Source organism: Castanea sativa, chromosome 2 (assembly GCF_040712315.1).
Source record: "Castanea sativa cultivar Marrone di Chiusa Pesio chromosome 2, ASM4071231v1".
Lineage (NCBI taxonomy): Eukaryota > Viridiplantae > Streptophyta > Magnoliopsida > Fagales > Fagaceae > Castanea > Castanea sativa.
Window position 1 is genome coordinate 24,042,225 of NC_134014.1, and position 20,152 is coordinate 24,062,376.

The window sequence follows — 20,152 nt, forward strand, 5'->3', positions numbered from 1 at the left end:
TTTTTGTGTTTGATTTATAAAATCTAAGGCAAATTGACAAACTTTAACAGTGGAGCATCATTTTGGTAAGACCATAAAGGTAAAAAGGGTCATGATGTTAGTTAATGACTTAATGGCATGTGGGTTTGCCGGTGCGCACATGGAAGAATCACAGATGCCGGCAGATTGCCAGATGAGGATAATAATAATTTTCAAGACAATAACAAATTGCACAACCAAAAGTAAAAGATTGCTTTCATTGCCAAAGAAAAAGCTACAAGTAAAAGAGAGAAACATCACTGCTATTTGCTATCATCTGTAACAAAGTTTTCCCGTAACTCCAAGTTTGACATTCATACTATTGCGTGTATGACTAGACAAAACAAAGAGTAAAAATAAAAAATAAAATAGTAATTAAGGAAAAAAAAAAGGTGGGGGCAAAGAAAAGCACAAATCATTCAAACCCTATAAACTCAAAAGACAGAATAGTATGGAGGGACCAAGACAGAGACACTGGAAAGAGACAGATGGACAAGTGGTGGTTAAAGTTGAGGACTGAGGCGACGAAGCAGAGGAGAGGAGGAGAATGAGGAAAACAAATGAACAACGCTTCCGCACCTGCTCCTAAATTGGCATTTGTGTTTAGCAGTTGAAGCAGGCCGAGGTTGAGCGATAAAAGATTGACAAACCAGAATGAGGGATATAGTTTCAACAATATTTACTGACATGTGTAAAAAATGTACACTTGCCAAAAATATGGTGAAACAGAAAGATGAAAAGAAAACAATGGATGATGGATATATTGGGTAGTGCTGTAATGTAGTAAATTTTGAAAATCAAACAAATTAAGTAAAAATGGGTTTTCTTTGGCCAATTTAATTGACTGAGATACACTACTACTAGCACTGGTGGCCTCTACGGCAAGGAAGTGCACCAGAACCGGAAGTAATGGAAGCGACCATAGAAGAAGACTTGGCTCCCAAGCTAGAGGCCCTAGCATAACTGGCTGAAGCTCCAGCTCCTGATGGAGTGAAGTAGGCACCATTCAACATCATATCTCCCTCTGACCTCCAATTCCAGCCCTTCCACTGGGTTGCAGCGGTTTCCACCCTCTTAGTCACCTGCACAAATCAATAATAAATCCAGTACACGCTGCTTGCTTAGTTCTAAATTGCAATGACAAAACCATAGAGACTAATAACAGCAAGAGTTTATGAATTATATGGCACCTCTTTTGCAAAAGGGTTTGTTGGTGCTGCATATCTGTTGCCCTGGCTATTGATGGTAGGATTTGCACTTCCACCAATGGCATACATCTCCCAGTGAGTGTAGTCATTGTTCACAACATGGAAGTACCCATGTCTACACCTGCATTATTAATCATGGATTGCTTTCTTGTCAGATTAATTTAAAACTTTATAAAACAACCAAGCCAAGTTATTATAAACAGAGTCATCCTTTGTTTCTTTCAGGAGTAAATTCATGTTCCAGCCATTTGCAACTAAATCATACTTCAGAAAATTGATTTTTTCATTGAAGTTGGACAGAAAGGTCTGTTATATGAAAAGCAGCAGAAGTTATTATTACCTAGGCATTCTCTGAATAAGTCCCTCTCCAAAATGGTTGTATGCGATGGTCACTTGCATTTGCTTGTCTCGTGTGTAAGAATCACTATGGCCCAACAGCATCACCTGTTTTTCCGGCACATTTAATGACAGTGTCAGTCTTTTTTTCTTTTTTCTTTTTTCCAATTAACAAAACTCGTTAATTCTTGAAGAAAAAGAGTTAAGGAGATCGAAATGATGCAGAGTAAACGCACCTCATTGTGGTGGGTGAAATGGTTGTTGGAAATGGTAATTGAAGTTGAGCCCATGACAGCATCAACAAGGCCATCAGCACATTTAGAAAGAGAATTGTGATCAACCCATATGTGACTTGAACCAAAAATGGAAACACCATCCCCATCAGCCATAGTCCTCCACCCATAATGACTTGGAGAGCTCCTCACCAAGGCATTGCCAGTAGGCTTGCAGTCATGGATGTGTAAACCATGAACGATAATATTAGTGACATACTGGATAGTGATGCAAGCACCATTAGCAATGTGGACATTGACCCCACGACCATCAATGGTCTTAAAGCTGTTCATGATGAGCTCCTGCTTCAATTGAATCACCATGTCCCTCTTGAACACAATCCAAAGAGGCTCTTCCTGGATAACAGCATGGCGCAATGTGCCAGGCCTGGGGTTCACAGGGTCATCATCACCGGGGTCAGTCACCACATAGAAGCGTCCATCGCGGCCACCAATGGCGTTTCTGCCAAATCCAATGCCGCAGTCTGCAAGGCGCTTGCGGTTTTTGTGCCAGTTTGGATCACAACGCCAGCAGTCGTCAATGGGATTACCAGTTCCACATGAGAAGAAGCCTAGCTTCCTTCTTTCAGTACTGTTGCGGATGCTCCTGCATATATATATGTATATGCCATATCAGCCATCCATCCATCCATCCATCCATCAAACACGTATACCATATTAATTTCCAATGTTATGTTATTAATTAGTTACATTACATTAATGTATTGCTGGTACATTCAGATATGCATTATACATTTTGTACTATTATAATTGCTAGTATGTGAAATGAAAAAACTAGTAAGTCCAATATGGTGTGTCGGTGAAGGTAAATTTCTCCTATATGAGCTGTGTAGAGGCACAGTATACACCGACAAAAAAACAAAAAAACTAGTAACAACTAGTTTTGTCAATTAGTGAGGCAATTGGGTCTTTTTCAGCATAACGGATATAACTTTTCTGTCCTAATTTTGGAATGGAAGCAAGTCGGCACATGGGTTAAGCTATTACAACACTATACGGATCCCACATCCATAGGACATAGCAATTGCAGAAAATCTTTAAAATTCACAGGTTACTGAATGTACCATATTAATTTTATTACTGTTATCATTGAATTGAGGAGTTTATTATATGATATAGATATTTCTTCACACTTACAAACATGTCACATCCACACTTAAAAACAATATAAAGTATTGTGTCTCAATAAATAAAAACAAACAATATAAAGTTACTTTCCAATTAAATTACAAAACATGATGATTAAAATTTAGAAAGGCAATTGATTCAGGTAAAATAATGAGAGGCATTTTGATTTAACAAAGCGTAGGTGTGTCCAAAAACAGCTACGGATATATCATATACAAATACAATTGGGTATGACTACAAGGATTGTACCTTTACGTACTACGAGTGGTACAAAATTGGAAAAAAGGAAAGAGACATATATAAGAATTTATTTCCGTGAAACATGGATCTCGCTCTCTCTCATACACCATAAGCGCATGTGATATTAGTATAATATTATAGTGTGAAAAAGATCATGGTAAAGTCAGGATCAGGAATGTAACAGATAAAGATCATGTATTTCATTCTTAGCAAAGTTCAAAAAATGACAAGGGTATTTAAGGAAGATTGTTCAAAATACAGATACTTGCAAAAAATCCCAAAATGAAAAAAAGAGTTATTGGGGGGGGTTACAGAAATAGCAAATGGGGGTCAATTGAATCTAGGTAGGGTTGGTTTATTAATTTATGAAGGGCAGCTCGTAATAACAAATTATCATACCCCTCAATTACCTACCCTACCCCAAAAAGCAACATATTCAGTACCAAAAACTCTTATAGTGTAAGAGTGAGAACTTACATGTCAACCATTGAAGCAATCTCTTCTGGGTTATCCACTGCATGCTCATTCTTGCCCTCAACTTTTTCCAAACTGAAATAACCAAAACCAACAACAGTACATAATAAATAATAATTACCAAACCCACGACAAAAAATAACTTCCACATGTCGAAAACTTATCGGGTTGCATAAATGTACCTTCGACGAATTAATAACTTACCCACTACTACTACTACTACTACTACATTAACAAAAACCGAAGTAAATAAACACACACCAAAAAATATATATATTTTGGGATAGTGAAGTTAATACCAAAACCAATGAAGGGGTATTTTGGATAAAGAAATAGAGAGGAAAATGACAGAAGAACACGTGTCAATAAGATAGAGCGAGTAGAACGATAAAATCGAAATGGACACGGTTACATAAAGTACAGTCGACAGAGACCATGTTAGTGTTGGCGCACGACGCTCAAGACTCAAGAGCACTCCCTCATTCACTATTCCAGTAAAACCGTTAAAATTAATATTTAAAATATATATATATATATATATATATCAGTTTCTACAGAGAGAAACCATTTTTCTAGAGAGAGAAAAAAAATTGAGAAGACTAGTCGTCGGCGGGAAAATGAAAAAAATGAAAATCTCACTAAAAATAAACGTAAAAGACCTCGCTATCCACATAAGGATTTTTTATTTTTTATTTTTGACTCCATATTCGAACATATTAGTAGGAAATTATGGGCATTGTGTGAGGGTATTTCTGGAAATAAGAGATTATTTCTCTTTTCTCATACTGGGTGACCTACAAGGGTTTGTTATTCTCAGCATCCAAAGAACCAACGTAACGGAACAAACGATCCAGATCTAGGGATCCGGATCTCAACGGCTGAGATTCTTATTTGCTGTTGGATAAGACTGTACCATACCAAGATATTTATCCAACGGTTAAAAAACACACTATGGGTCTAAAGCAACGGCTCAGATCGGTTAAGCAAAAGCAAATAACGTTGTTTTTGTACTGTGTACGTACATAGCTCTTTTTTTTTACAGATCGTTCCTTCCTACTAAAAAGTTAAATAGATTAGGCACTGTGACTGTAGTACTGACCTCGACGCCATTGTTGAATTGCTTGAGCTTTGCACTTGTTCTTTTTCCACTTCCACATTGCTGTAAAAACGCAAAACACATAAAACAAAATTTAGTGAAATACTAAAGTAGGACGGTGAATTTGCAAGTCAGAACAGTTTTAATCTCTCTCTCTCTCTCTCTCTCTCTCTCTTAAAGTAGGAATGTGAGGGAGGAGGACGCCATTATTGCCACGTAAGCTAGCTCTATATGTTTGTGAGCTACTTTTCCTTAAAGAGAAATATGGTACAATAAATGAGGAGCAGAGCTAACATTTACTACTATTGAAAACCTCGAAAAGAGCCTAGAATTTTCACAGTTCTTGGTATCCAAAAATCACAAATGTTCCCAAATTAGAAGAAGTGGTCGAAAATCGAACACAGAACAAGCTCAGCTTCTCATGAAATACAGTTCAAAATTTCAGAGAGAGAGAGAGTCATTACCTAGTTTCCGAGATCTGGTCGTTCCGTACCTTCGCTATTGTCCCAACGAACAACACCAACACAACCACCAAGCAAAGACCAACCCATTTCATAGACACCGCCATTGTTAATGTTACCACTGCTTTCTCACTCTCTCTCTCTCTCTCTTTCTCTCTCTCTGTGTCTGTAGAAGAAGAAGAAGAAGAAAAAGACACGGATACAGAGGATAAAAAAGCAGAGCTAAAAGAAGAGAAGAAAAGAAAGAAGAGCAGGTGAGAGAGTCAGAGGATGAGCCCCAATGTAACGGCCTCTTTATAGATTGAGCAACACTAACCCCACCAAAATATAAATAAATAATTTTTTTTTTTTATTAAATAAATTGAAGAGGATCACCATAAGCATAAAATGAAAAAAAAAACAAAACAAAAGCTTTTCCTGCCGTTAACTAACTATTCGTTTTTATTTTGTTTGGTTATGACTCTGGTTGAGGCTTACCTCACGGAGTTAACTAACTCGACCTTGGTTAGGTTTCACTAACTCCACCCTTATGGAACCTTTCTTGATTCTTGCTTCACGTAACTATATATGCAGCTTAAGCAAAGCGTGTAGTAGCAAAATTTGTAACACACAGTTATTATAATTATTCTACAAAACTTAAGTAGTCTTTATAGGAAGCAATTTACTCATTTTAAGAGAGAGAGAAAAAAAAAAAAAAAAAAAAAACCCTACTTCTACAAATAAAAATGAAAAGAGTCTTAGCTCAACTTGAAAAGTGAATTAAAATCCTAATTCTTCTAGGAAAAAGACAAAATAACATAAAATAATAAATAAATAAAAATTTCTCTCTTAACCAATAAATATGTATAACCACCGCATACTCTTGGTGCGATAGTCACTCTTCAAGTATAAGTGTTTGTAGGGTGTGGAGGGCAAGCAGGGTTGGCCCTAGACATTTTGAGGCCTAAGGCGAGAACTAAAAATGGAGCCTTTTTTTTTATACTTATATAATAATTAAATTAATATTTATTTAATATTTTTATATTATAATATATTTAATTTAAAATCTATTTTTCTTATCTTTTGAGATGCAAATTGACTAATTAAATTTTTGTATTCAAGTTCTTCTAATATCTCATTTTTAATTGATAATATAGCTAATCCACTTAATCTTTCTATAGACATTGTCTATCTTAGATATGATTTTATTAATTTTAATTTTGAAAAAACTTCTTTCTGCAGAAGCTACTGTAACAAGTATTGTTAGTAAAATCCTATAAGCAATGCATGTATTTGGAAATGAATTTAATTTTTTTGTATAATTTAGTATGTCAAGTGGAGTATAATCTTTTATTTGTAAAATTTCTTTTAAAACCTTTAACTCTGAAAATAAATCTAAACCATCAATATCATAATAAACATCATGTTTGAGAAAATCTTCAAGTTTAAGACAATATTTTTGTAAACTATCATTATCTAATGACTTCAATGTTGTGAAGTTAAGTAGAAAACCAAAAATATATTCATATATTTGAAATTGTTCAAATCTATTCTCAATTGAACTAATTGCTTTTTCTACTATATATAAGAAATAATCAATTCTAAAACATTTCTAATCAAACAATATATTTATAAAGACTAAAATAAAAAATAACTTTCAAGTGTAGAGCAAATGAAAAATAGAACCTGATTTATATAGAAAGTATTATTGTAGTTTCACCGAACAATAACAAGCTTTTAGCAATCTCAACCTGCATAAATAAAGACTTATTCAATATATTACCACTAATATATATATAAACACAAGATTAAAATTTTTTTTAAAAAAATTAAGCACAAGCTACAGAAATTTAAGCACAACTATAACACAAGGCTTCTTAATAAGACCCACCCACAAAAAAACACAAAACAAATCCTATCTAATCTATAACCCAAAAAAAAAAAAAAAAACGCAAGCTTTAAATAAAAAAAATATTGAAGGCCCAAAACTGATAAACAAAACCAGGCAGGGCCCAATCTTATTACACTTACAAAGTCAAATATTACCTGCTACTGTCTGCTAAACAACTGAACCTGAGATACGAACCATACGGAGAAACCGATTCAGAGAGAGGCGGAGAAACCGATTCAGAGAGACTGAGAGAGGCAAAGAAACTGATTCAGAGAAAGAATGAGAGAGGCGGTCTAGGTGGAGGAAGCTTGCTGCCTTGCTTGAGCTGTTGTCTGTTAAGCAGATTAGACGAGAACAAGGGAGAGAAAGAGAATCAGAGAGAATGAGAGACAGAGAGAGCCGGAGAGCAGAGAGAAAGGTAAAATTTTTAGGGTTTTGATTTGTTTTATTTTTTTTTTATTTGTGATTGTTTTGAGGTTAATATCTTAGACCGAATTTGTAGTTTATCTGGTTGATTTTTGGTTTGTCTAGAGGATAATAATGTTTGATTTACCAACTTTTTTGTTTTTTGGTTAAAAGAACGTGCCAGATTTTTGTAATTCATCTTAAACTATTTTTTTTTTTTTTTAACCCCTACTCCCCCTTATTTTCTAAAATTTTGGGGCCTCCCTTTCACTTGAGGGCCTTAGGCAATTGCCTAACTCGCCTAAGACAAGGGTCGGCCCTAGAGTTAAGGGCTGAAATTCAAGTCTCTAAAAAAGAACTTCACATATATATACACTTAAATTATGGTAGATTAAAATTCTATTTTGTATAAAATAATAATAATAATAATAAATATGCATAACTCAAGCTAATAATTAACAGTCACTAACCACTGGCCACAATTTAACTACCTAACCGCCACTAACCGTTTCTTCCTGCCTTACCAAGCGTGCGATTCCGTCGGCCACTCACGTGCCAACCCTTTGCTATCACTGTATTTAATATTTACGGTTTACTTTCTGAGGTTTTTAAGGTTTTTTTTATTTAAAACTAACAGTAACGATTTATTTAACGGTAGGCGTCGTTAATGGGGGTGCCATGTCAGCAAGTCCGTTAAGGGAGGTTGGTGACAAGTACGGACGGGGTTCTACTTCTAATTCTCGATTCTCGAACAGTAGTCACGGTTTACTTGCTGATTTTGCGGAAATGAATAAAGTGGACAACAAATTACTGTGTACACAAAAAGAAATTAAAAAACTACTACTACTACATAGTATTTTATATTATATTAATTACTTTTTTTTTTGGTAAATTTATTAATTACTTTTATTATCCTATAAAAAAAAAAAACTTTTGTTATGTGTTGCGTGGAATGTGGATATTAATTAATTAATTATGTCATTCCCAGGCGCCAATCACGGCCTTCATTTTATTTGACTCTCCCAACCGGATTCAACTAGACGAATAATCAATCCTTCAACTTACAGCCTGTTTTTCCTTTTATTTTGTTTTGCAATTGGAATTTAAGGGGTTTGTTGTATGGTTGACAACTATGCATTTTTTTTTTTTTTTTTGAAAGGGAGAGAACTTTGCAGTTTATATTCTAGTAATAGAAGTGATATATGTAACTTGTAAGTTCAAAGCAACATGTGAGTACATACGTTAATGCATGTGATATTACAAATTTAGCAATGAACTCAAATACAATTTTCCACAATATATATAGTTACAGTCACAGACCAGAGGTCCATCAATGAAAATTGAAAACGAAAATCATTTCCCCATACAAGTTGCATGGTGATTTTCATTTATTTGAGATAGTTTTAAATTTATGGCACTTGCTTTTGATGATTGTCTTTTATTATCATACTAAAATATTAATTAATTTTTTTTAGTGTAAGGGAGAATTGAAATCCAAATTTTTTAGTCGACAACAAAAAAACAAATTGCATGGTGCCTTAATTTATTGCAACCCTTTCGGTTTTATAGAACAATAATTTATAACAAATTACTACATGCTAATGCAGTCTTATTTGCACATTTTTCTTTCGGAAAATCGTTTCAAGAAATGAAGTGGGTTTCATTCCTTTTCTCCTGGAGCTTAAAGTAGACGAATAAATTTGACAGTACGACATTTATCTTTGATTCATAAAAATCAATTGCTCCATTGGGTTTAGATGAATTTTTTTATTTTTTATTTATTTTGCATACATACATACATACACACACACACACACATATATATATATATATATATATATATATATATATATATATATATATATATATTCATGTTTTGAAATCTAAGACCAAGTTATTGACCAGCAAATGCGGTTGGGCATTTAGAAGTTCCTTGAAGTTGAACGAGTACTTACAACCTAATACTTATTAGTGGCAAAGGCGCCGAAGTCAAGTTTGATCAAAGCATCCACATTTTAAACGCCACCATCAAAGATTTCCTTCGTTACAGGTCATATTGATTATGATGGGAATACCATTAAATTAGACCTGAATTTTACGTACAAATGGTCATCCATACACCATACGTGGGAATTAAAAGTTTAGAACAAATAAAAGTTGCGTCTTATTGAGGGCAACCAAATCTAGTAAAAAGGGATCAAGATCATGGCATAAAGTGATTTAAGGTCCCTTCCATTTGCTTTTTTAAGAAAGACACTATATATATTTTTCATGAAATTTAAATTTCAGGAATATAGAGTGTAGAGGGTTCCAATATCTCAACTACAAAAAGACCGGATGTTACTCAAAATCATCATCAACAACAAATTGCCTCCATTTGGATAGATCAAATTCAGGGAGATCATCTCACCTTTCTCCCCCCCACCACCAAATCATCCCTCACCTAAAAGGTTGTGCCGATCGTGTAGAATACATAGCAGTCATGTGTCTGCATTTATGGCATCCCAACAATCTCTCATCGTATTGTAGGTCAAAACATTGAGTCGTCCAATTATTCTCTAGACATAGTCAAACTAGTTCGATAGGTATCAATTCAATCAAAGTCGTTCGGGCTTCAAGGCTTAACTTGTTAAGGTGGGGGAGATGCTTTCCCTAGAATGAAAGGCACTGGGGGAGGCAATTTGTGTTTGTGTCATATCGAGCTATGAGTATTCAATTATATGGGGTAACCTGAACCCAACCTATTTAGTAAACGTATCAAAAATCTTTAATAATAACACGACCTGTTACGTTTAACCTGTTTAATTAACAAGTCATGTAAAGATCAATACGAATGATTTGTTTAATAACCTATTTTATAAGCTAAACATGGGGGAAAATGGGCTTTTGCCCTTTTCACGAAAAAAGTATCATATTGCCCCATTTCCCAAACTAATTAGGAATATGTCCCTATTTTGAAACTCGATTTTCTCAACATTCATGTGTCTGCATTTATGGCATCCCAACAATCTCTCATCGTATTGTAAGTCAAAATATTGAGTCGTCCAATTATTCTCTAGACATAGTCAAACTAGTTCGATAGGTATCAATTTAATCAAAGTCGTTCGGGCTTCAAGGCTCAACTTGTTAAGGTGGGGGAGATGCTTTCCCTAGTATGAAAGGCACTAGGGGTGGCAATTTGTGTTGTGTCATATTGAGCCATGAGTATTCAGTTATATGGGGTGACCTGAACCCGACCTATTTAGTAAACGTATCAAAAATCTTTAATAATAAGACGACCTGTTACGTTTAACTTGTTTAATTAACAAGTCATATAAAGATCCATACAAATGATTTGTTTAATAACCTATTTTATAAGCTAAACATGGGGGAAAATGGGCTTTTGCCCTTTTCAAGAAAAAAGTAGCATGTTGCCCCCTTTCCTAAATTAATTAGAGAAATGCCCTTATTTTGAAACTCGATTTTCTCAAAATTGAGTTTCAAAAAAAATTATGGAGCCCTATAGCGACGTTTTAAGGAGCTTATAGCAACGTTTTAAGGACCTATAGTGGTGTTTTGTAACTCGAACTCCATGAAATCGAGTTATAGGTAAATGTTTTTTTTTTACCTATAACTCGAATTCATGAAGGTCAAGTTTCAAAACGCCGCTATAGGCTCCTTAAAACTTCGCTATAGTGCTTAATTCGATTTTGAGAAAATCGAGTTTCAAAAGAGAAATATTTCCTTAATTAGTTTGGAAAATGGGGCAACATGCTGATTTTTTTTTTTTGTGACAAGGGCAAAAACCCATTTTCGCCCGCTAAACATGTCAAATGAGTTCGTATGTTGAATACGAACATGATCCGTTTATTAAATGGGCCAGTCATGTCAACTTAAATATGACCCGAACCCGTTTGACTTTAACCCATGACCTATTTATAAACGGGCTAGTTGTAAGTGGCGGCTCCAAGAATTTTTTTTAAGGGGGTTAATAAGAAACATAAATTATATAAAATTTTAAACAAAAGAGAACTTGTATATATCATCATCACAAGGAAAAAGAAAAATTGAAATATATAAAATTTTACAATTGTTTTTTATGATGTTTCATATTTTGAAATTGTTGCATGACATCTTTATTATCAATCTTACAATCTACATCTTTTTCAATATACACAACCAAACAATTATTCATCAATTGATCTTCCATTTAATTGATTTTATTTCAAATTTATTAAGATCTAAATGAGTTTTTTTCTAAGGTTTAAGATTAACAAATTTCTACTTTTGTTGTTGGACTTATTAAATTTTTTTCCAAATTTTATATCAAATTGGTTTTTTTTTTTTCCTCTTGTATTTAAAAAGACTAAGATATTGTTAAAAGAATTATATTCAAACTTATATCAGCTGGGCTTAAAAAAATTCTAAGGTCAAGGTGTTCAAAATTTTACTTTACAAGTCAAAAAAGAAGAAGTAAAACATATATATATATATATATATATATATATATATATATATATATATATATATATATATATATATAGGTTTCAGTGTAGGGGTTTAGTTGAACTCCTTAGGCTCCAAGTGGAGCTGCCCCTACCAGTCCTGTCGAATTCGCAGATTATGTCAAATTTTGCCACTCCTAAAAGGCACCTGATTAAGTAAGAGGTATGATCCGTTTTAAGTCCATCAAAATATATTTTCATTCACCGTAATTCCTAAACTGACTTTACAATTGGAGTGCAACCGATGAACCCTTCAGGGAGACATCCCAACTTTCAATGCTCTACCTTATCCAAATAATCCCCCTTCCTACTAGAGGTATATTACATATGTTGAAACTTGCTAGATCATTTAAATTCCATTCACCCAATAAGTAAAATGGTCCCCTACCGTTTCACAAACAAATACATAGAATTCTGACATGACAAATATGAAGCTCCTTTTGATATATCCATGTATAAACACCCACATTTTGATAGCAAAGAAAGAAAATGCTCAACACTTATCTTAACTAGATGAATGTATTTCAAGCATATTCAGTTTTTTAGATATGTCCTTTACTAAAATCCTTTGTTATATTTTTTGCATTAATAAATTGATAAAAGTATTCTTAAAACCTTTTAGACAATACATAGGTCACACATTCCTTACGAGAATTTCATAAAATCTCAATCAGTGTCTTATGGAATAGGGAATATATTGTCAACAACATTATCATTAAAATTTCATTAATAATTTCTTACATTAATTTTGTTTGATTGAACAGATGTTATATAAATGAAATTCATTTTCCAATTTCTATCAATTCTTATTCTTAAGTTTTGTCTAATAGATCTTATATTATTATATATATAATTACAGTTAGCTTAATCAGTAAAGTCTTTAGTCCCTCCTCAAAAAAAAGTAAAGTCTTTAGTCATACCAAAAAATAATTAGTATTTTGATCTAATAATAAAGAATAATTATAATGAAGCAAATGTCATAAATTAATTCTCTATCATCTCTATTTTAAATTTAAAAAAAAATAGTGTTATCATATATTTTACCGGGTGGGTGTTTACACTTTGCAGCTTGCATTAGAACAGTGGTAACGCGGGAATAAAAATTTAAAACGGATGATCTGAATGGTGAAATGAAATATTACAACTGTTAAACACAAAGAGACTAGGTGTGTAATTATATTAATTTTAAATCTAACTAATGCACCATAAAGTAATTACCTAATTAGCATTAAATTTAATTTATCGAACTCTTCACTATTGCCTTTTCGGGGGCACGATTATGTTCCCATGTAACGACCAAGTGGCTCCCATCATGGCAATTTCTCACGCCTGGACAAAAACCTCACTCCCTTCTATTTACGGTTCTACCCTCATCATCATGTACAAAAAGGTACACACAACATTATGATCTACTGGAACCAGGACCATTGATTATGTGGACCAATGGAGTACGACTTGCTTATGACTTTTTATGAGTTTTGACATTTTTGAGTCCAGAAGTTAAAAAAAAAGTAATAAATAATTAATTAGGGATCATTGCATGGAATGGAGGGTCAACCAATCAGATGGTCCACATTAATTAGACAGTGCTCAAGGAGGATACATGGTGATAACTTAAAATTTAGTTCATCATGATTCGGTTCTATTCTTTTTTTTGAGAGATATGATTTGGTTCTATTATAATTTAAAAAACCATTACTCAAGTGCCTGTTTAGTTACTATCTTTCTTCTCATAAAATTATTTTAAAAAAAAACACTCACCAACAATATTTCTTTCAATTGTTAAATATTTTTGTTAGACTAAAAATAGAAAATAATTTTAACAATTTATTTTGATGTTCTCAAAGGGAAAAAAAATTGAGTCTAGTATCTAGTTGTATTGGACCAATCATGATTGTGACACATTTTCATTTTTAACCATGTGTCATAATTCCAATGAGTCCAATACACTGAACTCAAGTCAAATCCATTCTCTGAAATAATTAGTTTTTAAAATCAATTATTTTTAATTTTATTTTGTTCAATCAAGAATAATTCAAAGAAAACATATTCTAAAAGAAATTTTATTTTCGAAATAATTTTGAAAACCCATTAATTTCTTAATGAGTTCTACGTTGTTTTGGTGAATTTTAAGAGTAGAAGAAATTTGTTTACCAGAGTTTTAGCCCAAAATTAAAGAAAAGGTAGGAACCAAACAGGTTTCCACTTCCCAGTCTTTTGCTTGGTAACCCAGTGTTCATTTTTGTTTGATTTGCATTGAGGGGAGGGGGGGGGGGGGGTAATATTATAGACAGGCCCACAAACCATGAAGCATGAACCAATTTCATACCTTGACATATACGCAATGGGGGAGAGAGTTAGGGAGTGAGAGAAGGGAGGGATTGCTTTTTGCACTTTTTACTCAATTGCATCTTTTTACATAATGAAAAGGAAAAGACAGATTTTGTAGGCCAATGTTTGTTACCAAATTTCTGGCGGGTCTAAGCTCACTAATTTATTTTTGCCTTTGCGCAAAGTGAGATGCAGACAGGACTTGGACTTGGACAATTACAGTATTGAGTATTGACTGGCCTCAAAGTGTGGTTAAGGAATGTTCTCTAATGGAACAGAACATTTTCAGTTACCAAGAATTCCGGCAATTATATGGCCTTACTTGCCCACACTGCTCCACTAAACTAAATAGGATTTAACAAATTCTTCAACTAGTTTTGTAATTCCATGCTATTTTCTCCTCTCCTTTTATAAGGACAATTAATGTTTGAATCTCCTTTTTTAGTTGTTGTAATTATCAAATTATTCATTAAAAAAAAAAAAAAAAAACCTAGTTTGCAGCTTCATGTGGTTGTCTTTTCTTTTTCTTTTTCTTTTTGGGGAGAATAATGAATGAAAAACATGAATCTTCAATTGAATTGACACCTTTCTAGAAATCATGACTATTCAAATTCATAATCCTTCAAATATATATTAATTTTTTAAAGTTAAATTTCTTGTATTAGAAAACTTTCACTAGCTATCATCTAAGTATCTCATTTTATTTCAACAATTTTCATTATTTTTTCTCTATAATTTATTTATTACTTTATAAAGTGGCTAAAAACTTTGTAAACTTTTTATGTGAAAAAACTCTATTTAAAACACAAAATAATCTCTTTCACTTCTTTATCACAATTTACACAAGATTTTTTATTTAAAATAAAAAACACAGTTTTTGCTGGATTAATATCACTTTGCATGGTAATGGGGTGGGACATGTGTAATCTTGCTGCAACACGGTTGACGACACTTGAAAGGGATTTAGAGTGAAGCCAAATCTATAATATAGGCAAATGAAACGGTCACCTAAGGCTCCCAAGTAGATAACGACCCCAAATTTTAACCAATATGATCATTTCTTTCATTGTAATAGTAATAATTAGGCCCAAACATTAGTCAATTGATAAAATAATATTTTTTTTCTCAAATGAAAAACAAGAAGAGAGAGAGAGAGAGAGAGATGCTAGGTTTACAATATTTTTCACAGCAGATCCTAAGTGGTATGTTGCTACTAGTTGTTATTGATGGGTAAAAAAGTAATTTCAATGGTAAGTTCAAATTTGAGCCAATTACAAATTTACACTTAAATTTTTTTATAAAAATATTATAAATGTAACTCTTTTTAGAAAGAAAAAAGAAATACACAAAAAATTCACAACAGTTGAGTTGACAAACTTTTACTAGTTCTCATTTAAATCCACTACTAATATCACATTTTCACTTACCACTACCAATCTATCACATTAACAGGTGTAAAAAGTTTTGTCAAATTTTTTGTGTCTATAGACTTTCTCAAACAAAAATAAATAAATTTCTACATGGTTAATTAGTAATTTTACATCTAAAACAAGAGAATAGGGTTGAAGTAATATTTTTTTTTTAAGTCATTTTTTTATACAAGATAAAAATTTTACTCTAATCTAATCTAAGTGTATATGTGTGTAAAGCTCTCTTCTAGAGACTTGAACCCCAACCCTTAAACCCAAATGCATCAAGCGGTCCTAACTCTCATAATGAAAGAAAACATTCAATGGCAGCAACCAAGAGAAGTGATTAAAGCTATACTAGAAACTGATTCAACTGATGTTATATTTAAAAGCCTTTCTAATAAAATGATGCATCACAAGTGGGAAATTGTTCCTATCATTGAAGATGCCAACCAAAAGAAGTGATTAAAGCTATACTAGAAACTGATTCAACTGATGTTTTTAAAAGCCTTTCAAATAAAATGATGCATAACAAGTGGGAAATTACTCCTATCATTAAAGATGACAGTTTTTTTTTTTTTTTTTATAAATTTGAATATATCAGCTTTTCGTCTAATAACTTTCTTAGGCATCACTTTAGTCTAATTAAAGACCAACTAATGCTGCCGTAGATGAGTGACTTCCAAGGCTTGTTATCAGCCTCAACCTCTCACAATTTCATTCTTTCAAAAGAAAGTCATTTTGTAAACATTGTTTGTCTAATTTATTTGATAAATTATAATTTACTGCTTAAGATTTGACCTTTTTATAATTAGTTCTCAAAATTTTAATTATTACATTTAAATATCTAATTATAAAATCAATTTAATTGTTTGCCTGATGTTTAAACTAAAATAAAATCATTATATATTACTCCGTCCGAATTATTATAAATATATACGCGCTTGCGCGGGCTTGCGCGCACACGCGCGCGCACACACACACATATATTTGCCCCTGGTCAAAGTTTTCTATGCCAACATAAATTTCTACGAGCAAATGTAATTTCAAAATTGAGAAATTAATAACAAATGATTGAACACTATTAGTTCTCATTTAATCACTTTCTGCAAATTTTTAGTTATTTTTTTCTTTTACTGTTCAATCTTTTCTTATAAACCAAACATAACCTTGCTTCAACAAACTGCATTGCAAGAATGAAATTGAAACCAAACAATGACATAAAACAAAGTTCAAGAAAAAGGCAAAATTAAAGAAACACCCACCAATTTATAACAAGAACAATAAATTATCCAGATCACACCTATAAATCATTTCAATCAAAACAAAACATATTATGTACCTATTATCTATTGATCCCCAAATTCAATATCTAGACACACCATAATCCTCAATGGGAGATTGCAAAATTTGATCAAAATCACAATGATTTACAACTATGTCAAAAAACATTTAATTGCGTCATATTGCTACAATTTGTGGAGAAAATTAAATTCTTTGAACATAACAAATAATTGCTAACACAAACTAATTTATCACGTCTCTTGTTTGGACTAGGGCTTACACATGAGCAACAAAATTTGATCATCCATATTTCCATGGGTATTCTTTGCTTTTCTTAAAAGACACATTGTTTCACAAATAAAATATCCTTCCGAATCAAACCCTAGAATTCCCCAACAAACCTTAGGTCTCTGAAAACCCTAGCATTATGTTTTTCCTCCTCCTATTCCTCTTCCTTCCTATATTTCTAGAGAGAGAAAATGAAGCCCTAGATATATAGAGAGACAGCTCAATTGAGAATTTGAGAGAGAGAGAGAGAGAGAGAGAGAGAGAGAGAGAGAGAGAGATCTTTCATCTAGTCACCTTCATCAAATTGGAATTCTAACTATTTCATTTAGTTCAAACTTTAAGAATTCATTGCATTAAAATTTTGTGGATTCAATCGTAAAAGCACCAAACCATAAAAGGTTAAATACTAATTTAAACATATTTTTCTCAACGTTTTTTATTTTATTTTTTTTCTTTTTCCCACTAGATCATAGGAACATTCCATGTAGGATTAAACAAAAAAAAAAAAAAAGGACTAAAAATGAAAAAAAAAGTTTGACTACAACTTTACTCAATATATTTTTATTGAATTTGAATTTTAACAAATATACTATTGGATTATATTTTATTTTTATGTCCTTCATGCTTGCAAAATTTTCAGAAAATAAAAAATTAATAGCTATATTACTAATCAAATGTTAAATTTTAAATTTTTGTAGTCTTAGATTATGTATAAAAAATAAGTTTATGAATTAAATAGTAAATAACATTCAATTATTATGAAATTTGACATACGTGTTAAAAATATAAATAATTAACATGCAATTCAATAGTTAAATTTTCAAAATATATAGTCATGTTAATTTTTTTTAAAGAGGTTGTAGTCAACAATCATTAGCTACAAGCCTACAACTAAGTGTGTAGCCAAAATTGGTAAAAAAATGAACCATCAAATTTTTTTTGTGTGGAAATGTTCGAGTAATATTTAAGAATCGGTTGCTTTTTGGTAGGGCCTTTTTATTTTCCCCTTGATATGAGCATTCAGAATTTTTTCAATACCTGATTAAAATCCTTGGGTGTGTTAGAATTCTTCCATATCACACACGAGGTTTAGGTGTGTGCTTTGGCCTAGGGTTAATGGAGCCTAAATCCATACATATGACAATGACATTAATTATAGCGTAGTGAATTTTAAACAACAAAATGGCGAAGAACAGGGAGAACACACAAGCTTAATTACGTACCCATGCTGAAATGTAATCGGAGCATTTGATTATTCGGGTTTGGAGTTGGTTCACTTTTAGTTGGGACGTTCTTTATATTCACAAGCCATGCAAGTACGCAATTCCTCGTTTGGCACCAAATATTGAATCTGTGATATGCTATAAGTCTCATCATCATCATCATGCTAGATTAATTCATTTGAGAAAATAGGCAATTAAGGATGGGGTAACATGGGAAAGAACCGAACCATGCATCCATTATTCGTACCTAATTAAGTACCCTACCAAGCTTCGAGCAGATTATATATGCTTCATGAGTAGTACTGCGTTGAATTTATTAAGACCACTTGTATCATCCACATTCACATCCACATCCACATCCATATATAGGAGATAAATACAATGCCTTATTACCAAAGTACAATTGCTTCTCCTTCGTTTTATCATTTACCTGCTTGTTTCTTCCCTAAACAGTAGTTAAACCTCCAGGAAGCTTCTTGTGTGAAAGGAGAAAATTTGGCAAGGACCCACTAACTTTTCAGATAACTAGTAAAGAAAGTACAATTGACTAGGTCATAAGGACCCTACTATATAAAGACGTTCAAATAGATAAACTCATTGGTGTACTTCATATTTTCGACTACAAGAGGACACAAACTTCCCTCCATTTTGATCTTGAATTAGAAGTAGCAGGTTTTTGAATCCTCTAAAAAAGTTATACGAGCTAGGGTTGCCAACTTTTATTTGCATTTCTTAAGTTCATACCAATTTTTCTAAATCAGAAAACTCCCGGGATGATTATAATTTATAAAAACCTTCTTAGAGATTAAACTACTTACAGCACGACTCTCATTTTTCATATTTCCGAATTTCTCATAACAAAACAATGTTTTACGTAGACCCTTCATTAATCATTAAGGATAAGGCTTCTGTCTGATATGATACTTATGTGTATTAATTGGAGCTAAATTCTTGGTCATTTTAGGACACATGCATGTGCCCATGTTGTATTTAGTGCTCAAAGTCTCAAACTAAACCCAATCACTGTTTATCTAATTTTTCCCAATACCAAATTACCAATGCCTTACATGATCAGTCTCATATATGAATTTCGACTAGATTTTTTCCAGAGGTTTTCCAATTTTTCTCTATTCGATCACTTGGTTTCAGAAAAAAAAAAAAAAAAGAAGAAGAGAGATTATCATTTTTTTTTTTTTTTTGAGGGGAAGAGATTATCATATATTAAGATATGGAAGACAACAAATTTAAAATAAATAAATCATTCCTTCTCAACCGTCCATCTTTATTTTATTCCCCCTTCTCAACAAATTTAGTGTTTTGAATATTTTCCCTACGACATTCTAGTTGACCGTATGATATATAAAAAAACTAAAAATTAATTACCCTCTGTTATTGTCGAGGGAGATTCAGAGTTAATTATTTTAGCCTTACAAATGGAGGAGGAGTCCTTTTCTTCCTTTGGCCATCTGATTTCCTCAATTAAGCAAAACCTAGAAGCTTTTTCTTGTTTTTTTTTTTCGCACATCCGTAAGTCGGGTAATTCACTAGCTCATAATTTAGCTCAATACGCTAGACATATTAATGCTCTCATAGTGTCGATGGAG

The 20,152-nt window shown here is 32.5% G+C and overlaps 1 protein-coding gene across 1 annotated transcript; it reads right to left on the reverse strand.

Annotated features, from left to right (window-relative positions):
• Positions 1-207: 207 nt before the first annotated feature.
• On the reverse strand, positions 208-5,513 carry LOC142624394 (putative pectate lyase 8). Its single transcript, XM_075797960.1, has 7 exons — positions 5,258-5,513; positions 4,797-4,856; positions 3,701-3,772; positions 1,799-2,441; positions 1,567-1,670; positions 1,209-1,347; positions 208-1,100 (listed from the first exon to the last, which is right to left on the reverse strand). The coding sequence occupies exons 1-7, from the start codon at positions 5,359-5,361 to the stop codon at positions 879-881; spliced, it is 1,344 nt and encodes a 447-aa protein (XP_075654075.1). The 5' UTR covers positions 5,362-5,513; the 3' UTR covers positions 208-878.
• Between the last annotated feature and the right edge of the window lie 14,639 nt (positions 5,514-20,152).